The sequence below is a fragment of the Coloeus monedula genome, assembly GCF_965178545.1.
Source record: "Coloeus monedula genome assembly, chromosome: Z".
NCBI lineage: Eukaryota > Metazoa > Chordata > Aves > Passeriformes > Corvidae > Coloeus > Coloeus monedula.
In genome coordinates this window covers 63,523,066-63,537,270 of record NC_138822.1, presented here as the reverse complement: position 1 = coordinate 63,537,270, position 14,205 = coordinate 63,523,066, and the positions used below count along the sequence as shown (strand labels likewise).

The window sequence follows — 14,205 nt, the reverse complement described above, 5'->3', positions numbered from 1 at the left end:
CTCCCTATTGGTTCCTGTACCCCAACCCTGCCCAGGGACCGCCCCTGAGACCCTGACAAAACCATCCTGCACCAGACTACGAGGTCTCTCTGGCTCTGAGGGTCACCAGGACAAGATGTGATTAAAGCCATCTCAGGTCTCATGAGAGACCCTTCTCGCCTCCTCTGTCATCACTGTTGTAACGCTGATAGCTGACCAGAGCAGTATCGCGGGGCCATCCGAAATGGACTGCGGGATGTGACCGGGTCGCATTGGCCTGGGTAACCCCTGCTGAGCTCTCAGGAGCTACAGCGTGCTAAGCTAAATCTAGCAGTTACAACAGGTAGAATTTAAAAAAAAGTCCATCTATGGATTCTCTGGTACTTACGGTACAGTTGACCAATTTCTTTCTCCACAAAGCAATTCTAATAAAATGCTCCTTAAACTTTAGACAACAACAATAAACTGGGTTTTCTACAATAAGTGCAGACCATTCATGCCTGCAGAGTTCATGACTGAGAAACTCTTGTAAGGCTGAAAATGGTTCAGACTCCTTGCATTGTGGAGATACCTGATGGAGTCGCATAGAAAGCACATTGAGGAACACACTTTTACCCCCTGTATTCCAGTGGTTCCTCTTCCATGCAATCTTTTGAGGGATGGCTAATAGAGCTATCTGTTCATCTCCTGAAGTCTGTGTTACAGTTATTTACATTCCATGCAGTGTGAAAACAGATCTGCAGCTACAGCTCATCACAGAATATGAATGGGGTTTTATCTGAATTTGTAGGTAATTGTAAGAGGAAATAACCTTAATTTAATAAAAGTAACAACTCCAATACTGTTAATGAAACATTATCATCTTCACTTACACAGCACTATTTATGTACAATAAGTAAAGTTCTAGGATGTAAAGTACTAATGGTGTTTTACATAGACCAATAAACATGATTTTTGATTCCTAATTTGAAAGACTTGGACTAATTTCTCTGGCCACCTTTGATCAACTGGAGAGCCTCTTTGGAGTGGTAGATACTCGGTGAAATTTTTTTGCTGAAGAACTTATGAGATCTGAAATTCAGATCTTTAGTTGATCATAGTGAGTAGAGAATTCTCCTGATATCTACAAGGATACCGTGCTTAGAGTGGAAGCCTTGAATGGCTCCTGTGTGCCTTGGAACAAAATACCAAGCAAGAGGTACTTTACTGAAAGATTTTTCATATGAGTCCCTGAAAGTTTTGCCTGTGTGAAGATGGTAGGACTTTCCACTGAATGACTGAGGTGAAATAGTTAATCTAATCATATAATCAACCTATTTCACCAAGGAAACTTACTGTAGTGGAGATAACTATTGTCACAAGCTCACTATCTTATTTGGTCCTAGTGCCTCCACTGAGGCATCAGAAGTGTTGGAACTTGATTTTATGGTAAGGAAAATTATGAAGATGCTTCAGTTTTAATTGACTTGTCCCATGAAAGTTGGTCCAGATGGCAAAAGTACTACCTGGCTTTGTTTGAGGTAGTCCTGGGAAGCAAACAAAACCTTATGCACAGTTTGTGCTGGCTTACTGCTTAGTTCCATTTCCAGGTGAGGAGGAGCAGCTCTTTCAGGCATGCTCACTGTCAGACTCATCAGGGCTTTCTGGCTGAACTCCATGCTGGTGTAGTCACTCAAGAGTGGTACTTCAATGGAAATGATGTCTTCTTCACTTGTAACTGCTTCTGCAGGGATTTCTTCATGCCTCAGACTCATGTCTATGTTATTGCTAGGATTTTCTGACTGGCAAGTGTCACGCTTGCTGCCTTGTCCACCATCTGTGAAGAGGTCTAGCATCAGAGGAGCCTTTGACTCATGGTCTATGACAAAAAGGCTGGTGGTATCATTGTCTGACAGGGCCTGAAGCAGTGACTTTGAAATGGGTTTCCAGTTAGTCTGTGAGACAAAGCAAGGAAAAAGATTAATATGCTAATTAATTCATTTTATCTCATTTTTGGTTTTAGAAATATGAGTGAAAATACTTTTTTCCCTATTTTAGGGGATCCTCTTCTCCTGCCCCAAAGTATTTAAGTAAAGTTTTTCTTGCTTCTATGTTTACTTGGGACCAAAAGTAGTGATGATAAAATGCAAGTCTCATGATGTGCTGTTCTGAGAACAACAGCTTTCAAAAAATTTAGCAAATATGTCACTATAAAAAGGCAGTAACAGCAGCCAGACGAGATTAACCTGTCAGCTGCTGCACACAGTTTGTTATTAAACTTCATGCCATGTTGTGATCCGAGTATACCTGGGGTAACAAGTTTTTGCAAATTCTGGATGGTTAAATGGAGAACAGGTGGTAACACCAAGTTTTCTTATTTTCCACTTAGATTGTTCTGGGTTTGCCCACGTTTGCCATAATGCTTTTAAAATTATGGGCAGGCTGGCATAGCTATTAGGTTTTTTTCTTTCCTTCTCCCTGCCCCACCCATTGCTCTAAATATTTTTTGCAAGAAATAAGTAAGTGTGTATTGTTTTTTATTTCCTTCTTCTTACAATTTGTGATCTGACTGGGAAATAAGAATGCTGCTCTTTGAAATCTCAGCAATACCACATCAGATATCTGTATTTTTCTCTTGTAATGCGATAGAATAAACATACAGAATGTAGCAAGATTTGCTCCCTGCTTCTGTTTTGCAGTGCCCATTTGGGGAATGCCTTTCTCCACAGCTCATTATTTGTTTAGAATACCAAATTACTTCTTGACAATGTATCTGGTAACCTGTTTATTGTACTGTCTCCTGACATAGTGCTTTTTCTGCTTTCTCCCAAGCCATTATCTGGTATCTGGCATTTCTGTGTCTGACATGTTATCAACATTACAGTATTCTTTACCAGGTGTGGTTAACACAGACTTCATTTTCTTAGACAGTTGCTTTCTCTCTGAAGGAAAAGTTAAAGGCATTTTAAATTTATATATTTTGCTTTTAAATATTTTGTGTCAAAGTGGCACTGTGGTTCATAAAACCTATTTGTCCTTTCTGTAGCATGCAACCTCAGTGTATTTCACTTGCAATTCTTCACTGCAAAATGACTACCTGATAATAGCTCTGAACTCATCACTTCTTTATCTACATTTAGGTGGAAGAAAGGAAGAAAGAAAGTGAGGAAGTCCTGATCCAGAATATGAAAATCCATACTTGCTGTGTCACAGGAAGCAATGCTGATATTCAGCAAAACTTTTGATTACTAGAGCAGACTATCAGGGTCTTCTGAAATTTTGTTTCTGATTACTTCACTCTGTATCCCAGTTTTGGTCAGTGTCTGGCTTGTAGATACCTACTAGCCAATGCCTGAAATTTGACTAGATAGAAGTCTGCTTGTTAAAGATCATGAGAGAAACTACTAGATTGACAAGTGCCAAATTAAGGTCAGGCCTTCCAGAAAAAGAGATTTAAGAAGGGAAGCAGTACTAGTCCCTGCTCCAAAAACACAGTGGTAGGTGGTCTGAGACTTAAGAGATAAACGTAGGTGTTCTAAGACGAGAACTTTTAGTATCAGATGTCACCAAAACTGCCACAGAAATCTTATTAAAAGGGGGAAGGCAAGAAGGCAAAGATACAAACAAGTCCACTAATAGGCAGAGGTGGATAATGTGGTCTCCAGCAGCTGCTTCTAACAGCTTTATTTTTTCCTAACAGCTGATTTCCCTGCTTTTTTAGTGCTGAAATTAAGGTATACTTATCAAAACATATGAGAAAGCTGTGGGCAAGATGTGAGGATGCTGCTGAACCTTGGTGCCTGTTGACCAGTAGGTGCTCCTCAGCCAACCACCAGCTGCCAGCCAGAGTCCCGGGATTGCTTTGGAGGCAAGCAGGGACTGAGGAGTGAGGAGCAGACTTCAGAAAACACCACGTCACATGCCCTCTGTCATGAGACTTCTCTGGAATTAGGCCACAATTCATTACTTTGTATTTTGAATAACTTGAACTTAATAATCCGTTTGAGTTGGTGAAAACTGACTGGATATAAACACTGAATTTCTCTCTTTAGCCTCCATCTACCCCCATTCAGCTTTGATTTGTTCTTTTAAGAACCATGCCTTTAAAAATGCTCTACAATGTACTCAGAAAAGTCTGAGACCTTTATTAAATTTAAAAGAATATACAGTCTATGCCTAAATAACAACCATCCCCTATCCTGTGTTTTGAATATTACTCTGGCTTTCCCGCTGTTGATATTAGACATCTTCTGGAGTGAAGTATGAAAGAACAAATGACTAGCATTATAGATTAATCAAAGATCTCCCCTGTGTATTTTTTCATGCTATCAGAAGAGTACTTGCCATATCTTGGAGTGCACTGCTGTTTCTTGGGCTTGGTACACTGGGCCAGTATGATATTTTCAGCCTGTAAAGAAGTATTTTAAATTTATCATCAGGTTAAATGACTGACGTTTCCTATGCATTTAAATTAATTACTGTTCCTATATAACATATTAATATTTTTGTGACCATAAAAAAAAGGTGTCCTACAGAGATTTTTAAGCATAATGCTAATTAGAAGCTGAAGAACAAACTCGGTAGTCGACACTGAAATGCTGAGTTAATGATGATTAGCATCTTGGTTCAATGACAAAGGAACTGTGAAAGTGCTGGCCAAGTTGTCTCTTTCTATACATTTAATCTATACATCTAGTATTTCTATACATCTAATTAGTTATCATTTCCAAAAAACCTCTATCTTCCTTGAGGGCTTTGGGACAACTAGGACAAAGTTTGTTTCAGTATTTGCTCCTGGGCTTCCTTTCCGTTAAATACAAAGAGCAAGATACTGCTTCGTTCAGCCCATGTGCAATGGCACTGGTGGTCTGGAAGAAGCTCTAAGGGGGCAACACAGCTCCTGCTCTTTCCGGATTGTTTTGTGTTTGGTTCGTTCTGGGAGCTATTACATACAGCATCTCACCTCCATTAAAAAAGCCTCAACACAGCATTAAGAGAGGCTGATAGTTTAAGTAGTCCATCACTCAGCCTTAGTGTTGACTTCAACATTTTTCAGTTTTGAAATTAAATCTAGATTTCATTAGCTTTAGGATACTTCGCGTCTGCTTAGGCTGTGGTTTGAGGTGAAGAATGTAGCTGTAAAGTTACTGGATCTCTTGCTGATCCTGTGAAGATAGGTGTTTGGCTCACTGGCTGGCTCGTTTTTTACAAATCAAGAAGGCTATTGAGATAAGCGTTTTGCTGAACCCTCCATCTCAGTTAAAAATGTTCAGTATTACTACAAATTTACAAATCTAAGCACTCTTTTGTAGTGCTGTGCTGGGTTCCTGTGTGCTGCCTGTTTGTTTTGTAGGGGTTTTTTTCATTTTCTTTCCTATTGGGCGCAGACAATGTAGTGTGGTCTTAGTTTAACACAATTAAGTTTGCTCTAGGTCAAAACTTTGGTGTAGGTCTCAGAAGTTCTTGTCAAAACTACTGTATCAGACACAGTGGAACTCAAAGTACAATCTGAAAAGGTAAGAGCACAGGAGGGTTCATGGGGAGTATGTTTCCCAGAGGCAAGGACAGGAGTTTAAGCTAAAGCAGGCTATGTCATGCTGTGGTTTTCATGGCTTTCAAGCCACAGGTTGCACCATCTGTCCTTTAGCTGCTGCGCTTTCAGCTTCTGAGGCTGGTGCTGTGTGAAGAGGGGAAAAAGGGAGGGTAGTGTTCTAGGACACTAAATAGTAACATGACTGGCTGTATGCAATTAAGTTTGTCAAAAAATTAATACTAGAATCCATTACTATGCAAACCATTTTCTTTAAGTCGTAGTGTATGCTGCAATATTGTGCCTCAGATTATTATGTGGGGGTGAATACTTTATTATTGTGGGAAACAATTCCTCCTAAAATAAGAGGACCACTTTCACATCTTACAGGCACCCTTGTTTTTCTGTCTTGCTCCTACTCATTCATATATTACTCTTTCTCATTATGTGCTTGTATGCATACTTTATACATTTAATATCTAAATGTGTTTGCAAGAAACATGTTAGATAAAAACCATTAAATGCATGCTTTATCTACATATAGAGCATATTTCCCACTGTGAGAAATGGTCCTGGCTCTTTCTAAGGGTGTTTGTGACAGGAGGTAGTTAGATAATGGAATCAAAAGCTAAAGATGATAGATTTTTGACAAACTCTTTTTACTATTTTAATCAGCATATAGTGACTTGTAATTGCTCTCACTGTGCAATGAGTACAGTGGCTTTTATGTTGTGTGTTTTTTGAGTTGTGTTGCCTTTAATGACAAAAAAGGCTCAGTGCTATGAAGCCCAGATCTAAGCAAAACAAGAGTGCTGCTAACAACTCCAGCCAATATTCTGTTCTTACCTTTTAAGCACTAGAGAGCAAATGAGAGGTGCAAAAACCAGAATGAGTATCATGCTGAAACAAAGGCCAATCACAAAACCTTCAAATTCTCCTTTATCTGATGGGAAACAGAAAGATAGAATCAGATTTATGGTGTTTAAGTACAGAAAGGCCTTATTAACTTCATGAGAGAAGTATTTCAAACAGAAGTCAAAGCCAACTTTACACTTGTTCTGGAATTTAAGTAAAATCTAGTTAAAACTAGACCTGGTATTTTCAGGGGAGTATGAGCTTTTCAGGTTTGTATTCTTAAGATATCTAGGTATCATAGAGTCACAGAACAGTGGGGATTAGAAGGGATCTCCGAAGATCACCTGTTCTAACCCCCTGCTAAAGCAGGTTCACCTAGAGCAGGTGATACAGGATGGCATCCAGGCAGGTTTTGAATATCTCTAGGGAAGAAGACTCCCCATCCTCTCTGGCCAATCTGTTCTTGTGCTCCATCGCCCTCACAGTAAAGAAGCTCTTCCTCATGTTCAGGTGGAAATCCCTGTGTCTAAGTTTATGATCATTGCCTCTTGTTGTGTCATTGGGCATTACAGAAAAGAGTCTGGCCCCATCCTCCTGACACTTGCCCTTAGTGTATTTGTATACATTGGTAAGATCCCCTCTCTGTTGCCTCTACTCCAGGATAAAAAGGCCCAGCTCCCTCAGCCGTTCCTCATTAGTAAGGTGCTCCAGTTCCCTAAACACCTTTGCAGCCCTCCACTGGTCCTGGTCCAAGAGCTCCATGTCTCTCTTGTCCTGAGGAGCCCAGAACTGGACACAGCTCTCCAGGTGAGGCCTCACCAGAGCTGAGTACAGGGGCAGGATCGCCTTCCATGACCTGCTGGCAATGCCCTTCCTAGTGCCCCCCAGGATACCATTGGCCTCCTTGGCCACCAGGACACTCTGCAGGTTCATGGACAGCTTGGTGTCCACCAGGACCCGCAGGTCCTTCTCTGCAGAGCTGCCCCCCAGCAGGTCAGCCCCAGCCTGTGCTGGTGCCTGGGCTTGTTCCTCCCCAGGTGCAGGACCTGGCATTTGCCTTTGCTGAGTTTCTGACTGCTCTTCTCTGCCCTTCTCTCCAACCTGTCAAGTATACTTTTTCACCCCATGCTGTTACGTGAGCTCCAGTTGATTTTAGTAGGTCAGGACCCTCATGCATGTCTGACTTGACAAGAAACTATTTGAGCGAAAGTGGCTTCTAATCTCTTTCAGGATTTATTAGTAGGGTTTTGGGGATTTTTTGGCTGGTTGGTTTTGTTTGGGTTTTGTTTGTTTGTTTTATTTGGTTGGGATTTTTGTGAGATCATGCATGGTCCTCATAGCAATAATATGTTTTGTGTATTTGGTTAGTGTCCGTGCTTTACTTTCTAAGAACATTAAGACCACTTTATCTGTAATCAGCCACTTGTCAATCCTTGGTGCAAACCTATGTCTCCTATTGCCTCTGTTAATACTTGCTTGAGATACTTTCTATCAATATCCCACCTGCCTAAAGAGGAGAAAGTGTTTGAGAGGTTAATGAAGGTTGATAAAGTGCTCAGGCAGTAACACTGCTGCTAACACTGGAACCAAAACTGATTGTGATGTTAAGACTGAGTCGGTGTAGAGGTCTTTTTTATAGACGGATACATCAAAAGTTTAAAAATAGTGCCGGGAAAGTGTGGCCAGTTCATGATTGTGTTACTGATATTGACAAACCATATTTGCTAAAAGCCACTTGTTTTTCTTTTCCTACCCATCCCCCAACAAAAATGTCTCTTTTTTTTTTTTTTTTTAAACCAAACAACTACCTAGTAGTAAAAACTAATTTAGAAAGCTGTGTATTGCCTTGTTGCTGAAAAAGGCTTTTATAGCAAAGAAACCTGAGATTCTCCTAATGGATTAAGTGACCTGTGAAATATTGGGGGAGAGGAAAAATAGTAAATGTAATGTTTAAATTCACTGTAATTACTTGAATTTTTAAAACATTGTATTAATCTCACTTTGCACTTTTGTTACTTTTGTTACTTTTGTTACTTTTGTTACTTTTGTTACTTTTGTTACTGAACAATTGAACCCTCTCTAAATATATATTTGGTAGGATGAGTGGAATAGAGTCCTGCAGAAAAGCTCCACTTTAATATTTTGTATTGACAGGAGAAAGTTTTCAGTAGGGGGGAGGAGGGGTGAAATCATTGTTGATTTCAAGAAATATTTTAAATTTCTCATTTTTTTTTTCTGCTTCACACTTTTGACTATTCAGTTGTTTGATTTTATACCTCCTTCACTTAACACACAGAAGTTTTTGTGGGAAGAAAGCATTTTCATACTATTGTCTCTGAATTCTACAGGTTACTGATAGCATCTTAGCATGTTCTTTTCTTTTTCTATTTAGAAAGATTCATTAAGAGAACCTGTGGTCAAACAAAAATAAGTCTGTTGCAGTGTTAGTTTTACTTTAACTGGTGAAGTGTGAAAAATGTTTGAAAGACTAAGTTTAGTCAACCCTACATGATTTTAAGTTCTTTAGACTTTTTAAATGTAATTGTATTGGTATTAGCCTTTCCAGGCACCTCTGAGACAAGAAAACTTTTGCCAGCGAGCTAAAGGACCTGTTACTTAAAATGTACTTAAATTATAACAAAGCAAAAACCACTTTGATTAGTTTTCACCCACATAGGAGCAATTGAAAGATACTTAATTTTTAAATTTTACAGTTAATGGCTCAGGAAGCCAGTTTTATGTGATTGCTCAGGATTTTGCCAAGAGCAGATGATTGAACTTTACTAGTCAGGCAGAATTTAAACTGCTGAAATCTATGACAGTAACTGTCAATAGATAAAGATATGTGCACATAGCTAGCACAAGGTCAGAAAAGGTCTCAGAAATGAAGAACCCTAGCTAAATCTTCCCTGTATACTAGGTAATGAAATACAGGCAGAGTTGTTCTGTGATAAAAGTTTACCTCTTACAGAGGAACAATTTTCTGTATTTGCTCTCAGCAACTGAGGATTGACTAATAAACCTTGTGAGTAAGCACAGAGTGAGCATAAAGCAAGGATTCATGCTGAGTAATGCAGATGCATAGAGATTCCAGAGTACCATATTTTGGAGTGCTGAAAGGTTGTGAAAGAGTCAGAGGTCCTTCTCCAGCACTAGTGAATCCTGAAATCTGTACACGATAAGTGGTCTTTTCCTTCAGTCCGGTGAGATGGTAAGTTGTGGTAGAAGAGTTGAGAGTAAGAGCTGAAATACAGGAGGGTTTGGGGAGGAGATGATTAGATGAACTCTCATGACTGAGCATGTATCAGTGTTGCTGACTGGGGAAGAGGCAAAATTTCAATGCCCTAGTCCTCATCTGGAGGAAACCACACTGTGCAGATGTTCTTTGGATGGATACCAGATTTCTCCAAAATATTTATGTACATTTTAAATGCAGAGGTAAGAAGCATGAGCTTTTAACACACCAAAGCTGTATTGGGTTTGCATGGCCACGTTTTGGTAGCAGGGGGGCTACAGGGGCAGCTTCTGTGAGAAGCTGCCAGAAGATGCCCATGTCCAACAGATCCAGTTCCAGCTGGCCCCAGGACAGATGTGCTGCTGGCCAAGGCTGAGCCAATTAGAAAGGGTGGTAATGCCTCCGTGATAACAGATTTAAAAGGAAAAGAAAGTTATTGTGCAAAAGTAATTGTAGCCAGAGAAGAGCGGGGTGAGAATATGTGAGAGGAACAGCCCTGCAGACACCAAGGCCTGGAGAGGAGGGGCAGGAAGTGCTCCAGGTGCTGCAGCTGAGGTTCCCCTGCAGCACGTGGTTTATGGTTCATGGTTCATGGCGAGGCAGCTGTGGCCCTGAACCCATGGAGGTGCCTGGGGATGCAGAGATCCACCTGCAACCTGTGGAGGAGACCCAGGCCAGAGCAGAGGAGGCCTGAGAGTGGGTTGTGAACCTGTGGGAGGCCTGTGCTGGAGCAGGGTCCTGGCAGGGACCTGCAAACCCATGTAGAGAAAAGCCCATGCTGAAGCAGGTTTCCCAGTAGGACTTGTGACCCTGTGGGAGATCCATGCTGAGGCAGGCTGAAGGACTACACCCTGTAAGAAGTGAACACTGTGAATGCTGGAGCAGTTCATGAAGACCTCTAACCCATGGGATGGACTCACACTGGAGAAGTTCACAGAGAGCTGTCTCCCATGGGAGGCACCCACACTGGAGCAGGAAGACTCTTCTCCCTGAACAGTGGCAGAAACAATCTGTGATAAACTGACCACAAGCCCCAGTCTGTGTCTCCCTGTGCTGCTGATGGGGAAGAGGTAGAGCCTGGGAAGGCGGGAGTGGTGGAGAAAGGTGTTTTAAAGATCTGTTTTACTTGTCATTATCCTACTCTGAATTTCACTGGCATTAAAGTCCATTAATTTCCCCAAGCCAAGTCTGTTTTGTCCATAGAGTAATCTGAGATCTCTTCTAGTCCTTATCTCAACCCGTGAATGTTTTCTTTTCTCTCCCCTGTCCACTTGCAGAGGGGACAGAGTGGGTCTGGCTTCCAGTTGCTCTGGTACCCAGCCAGGGTCAAACCATCACTGGTGAAGAATACAGAAGGCTGTGTACACTTCATGAGAGGAAAATATATCTAACATGCTGAAGCATTGTTTTTATGTTGATTGTAACAGTTAACATTAGGACTAGCCCTTATCAAAGCTTTAGTCTCACTCAAGTAGTTGTTCAGCTTGATTTATGCTAATACTATTACTCATCATTCAGTACAGGAACAGGGCTGTGCATTCTGCTTTACCTGCTTTGTGGGGCTTTCAGCTCAGCCTTTCTTTTCTGATGGTGCAGGGATTTTTCCCTTGGCCAGAATAATGTACATGCAACCATGTTGTAAGGATGTTTTTACTGGGGCAGAAATTACTTTTCAAGTTTGTCACTGTGGATTTAAGATGTTCACAGAAGTAGGTGTGGTGCTGTAGCCTATGGACTTTCTTCCCCCAAATTCTCCAATAGAATTATACTCCCTGCCTGGAAAACATGGCAATTGGGTGTCATGTCACTGCTGTATTGACTGGTTAAGGCAGAGGAAAAAAAAAGAAATTAGGTTCAGTCCTGGATGTTCCCATTCTGGCTCCTCTTGTGCTTTCAGATAGGTATTTGAAGTGGAATAGAGTTTCCAGAAGACTATGGCTCTGCAAAGGCATAGGTCAACATGAATTACAGAACTCTTACTCTCTCCCTTTGTCTTAGATGCTCTTTGTCTTCTCTAGCATGTCTACAATTTTATTTGAAAGTCAGTATGTACAAAGATAATGTGTTATTACTTATGGCAAAGAGACTTTCCACTATAGAGCAGAAAGAAAATGCTTATCAAAAGAAGTATGGGGATTTTTTTAATTGAAAACTCAAGTGGTTTGAATTCACAGCTATTCATTTATTCCAATGTGTAGAAGTTTCATCATTTGTTAAGGTTTGTACCATCATTTGTAGTTTGTTAAGGTTGAAAAAGACCTTTGAGGTCATCAAGTCCAAAATTAAACGTAAAAACTACCAGTTTAAGAAAATGTTTCTAAAAGTAAATTTATAGTGGTGTCTTTGGAAACCGGTAAGAATTACAAACTGCTAATTGAGTTGAAAAATGAAATATATAATTTCTTACATCCTATACAAAGGCTCAGACTCAAGCTCGGATGAGTTGCGATGAAACATAAAGGTGTTGTGACTGAAATCTTAATACTTCAGAAATACTGTATGTCTTCCTTTAAGTGTTACTAGAGAATTCTGCTGTAAATTAATTTTTAAGGAAGTAGCAATATTTAATTTGAGATAATATCTGGAAAATTCTAAGTGTTCATGGGAGCATCTAGAGCACTAAAAGTCTAACCAGGAGCTGACCTTTGAGAGCAGAGCACTCAGTTTGCACAGAAAGCATAAATAACTCAGTATACTTAATGGTCTGAATTAAACTTTTCTTTCTTAACTCTGAGCTGCTGCTTTTTTCTGGCAATGGTGACTTACCCGGAGACTTCTGCCTTGATGAATCTGTGTAACTGATCCTGTATCCCTGGAGAAAGCCCAAACGGTCTTCTGCAGGTATTTCAGTCCACTTCACAACTGCAGAATGCTTTGTGATATTCAGAATTGTCACATGAGCAGGACCTGTCCTAGGAACTTAAAAAAACAGATATTTGAGTTCTGCATCAATACCTGTGCAGTAGACATACAAGACTGAAACCTAGCTGCTTCCAAGACACTTTCTTGTCGGATTCTAGATCCCATAAATACAACGTAAAGGATGCAAGAGAAAGGCAAAATCCCATAGAGTAAAAGCCCCTCACCTTAAACAATACCAAAAAAGGCAGAAATTGTGACTGTCTCATTATGAATATTTTACTCCAATAGTGACAGTCATACTCCTTTCAATTTGCAATATAAAACACTATGAAATTGGGATTGGAAAATCTGATTTAATTTAAATTTGAGCCTCATGGGTGTGAGACCCTCTTCCTGTTATTTCTGGTAATGTCACATGTAATAAATATTTCTGTGGACTTGTCAGTAAGGAACAGCATTCAGGTAATTCACTGCTAGGACATAACTGCTAAGCCTAAAGGCAATGCTAACTGGAGAATGCTGTTCAGTCACCTGGAAAAGAAATTTTGTGTAGCCTCCCTTTTATTGCTGCAGATAGGAAACAAGAAGAAATATAATGGGTGAGGTTGTTCAAAGGGGAGGAATACCTCCTTCAACGGAGTAGAAGTGGGTCACTCCAAAAGTCATTTCATGTCTTAGGAAACTTTCACACTGACACACATCAGATGCATGTACCATTATTTTGTACAATTTATATGGTTGAAAATTGTCTGGAAAACAAATAAAGGTATGTCAGGGTTTACTGAAAAGTTATAAATTACAAAGAAGTAGAGGAAAGACAACAACTTCATAGTTTTTCTGTATAGTTCTTGCTTTCTGAGACTCTAAGCATAGTATAATTGTATAGTGCTTTATATTGAGTACAAAATATGTACATCCTTCTTCAGTGTCTCTGGATGCTTAATGCTAACTATTTCAAAATCAGAACAGGACATAACATGGGTTTTCTTTTAAAAGATGACTGATCTGTTTATAGTCTCCCTATGGGAGGCTTTAGCTGCTGAAGGAGAAATTGGGAACTAAAATGGCTGTAGTTATCTTAATTCAGGGATAGATATTTCCCACTCAGCTAGAATATATAAACAAGCAAAAAACCTAGATATAATGTGGCACTGCAGATGTTGCAGAAGAACCAAGGTAAACAGTGAACTCTCTAGAAGACTTTGTAGAACTCTGAAGCTAAATGTTCTCTACTGTACATAAAAACCAGTCCTGAATGGCTTTTGCAAGAGGCCACCTACATGACTTTAATAAAGATTTTCAATGTCTGTTCCATAAAGAAATCCCTGACTGAAGCCCATCATGCCTAGCTTGGTAAGCGGAATACTGGACTTGAGAACTTCAGCTTTGACAAATACAGACATTGGGATAAAAATAGAAATTAATCTTAGAGAGTCTGTTTAATAGAGCAGTTTGTATTGAAAGACAAGCTTACCTAGGTACAAGATGGAAGTTTTTTTTAAAGCCAGTAAAACCAGGTGTGCCTGGAATGTGGGCAAGGAGAGACATTGTACCAGCAGCTTAGCTGAATTTCTTGCCCAACAGTATCCAGAAGAATCCTAATGAAAACTCTGCTTTTTATCTGCCTTAATGTTGCTAAGCATTAGATGATGACTCAATACTGGACAAATATTAAGAGTTGCACTTATCTGGATGGATCTTCAGTTTGCCCTTAAAAACAGAATGAAAATTCTACTCTGCCCAACCAAAAATAACCAAGAGATGA

General features: G+C 40.0%; 1 protein-coding gene across 1 annotated transcript in view; it reads right to left on the bottom strand.

The window, feature by feature from the left end:
• Positions 1–1,436: 1,436 nt before the first annotated feature.
• The window catches only part of LOC309585160 (interleukin-6 receptor subunit beta-like), a gene marked incomplete at both ends in the record, with an annotated part of 28,587 nt that continues 15,818 nt past the window's right edge, over positions 1,437–14,205 (bottom strand). The window contains 6 exons of the mRNA XM_082301692.1: positions 1,437–1,913; positions 4,303–4,366; positions 6,335–6,431; positions 9,443–9,586; positions 12,345–12,497; positions 13,067–13,189. Of these exons, the coding sequence (XP_082157818.1) occupies positions 1,437–1,913; positions 4,303–4,366; positions 6,335–6,431; positions 9,443–9,586; positions 12,345–12,497; positions 13,067–13,189 (1,058 nt within the window). The remainder of the gene's footprint in view (positions 1,914–4,302; positions 4,367–6,334; positions 6,432–9,442; positions 9,587–12,344; positions 12,498–13,066; positions 13,190–14,205) is intronic.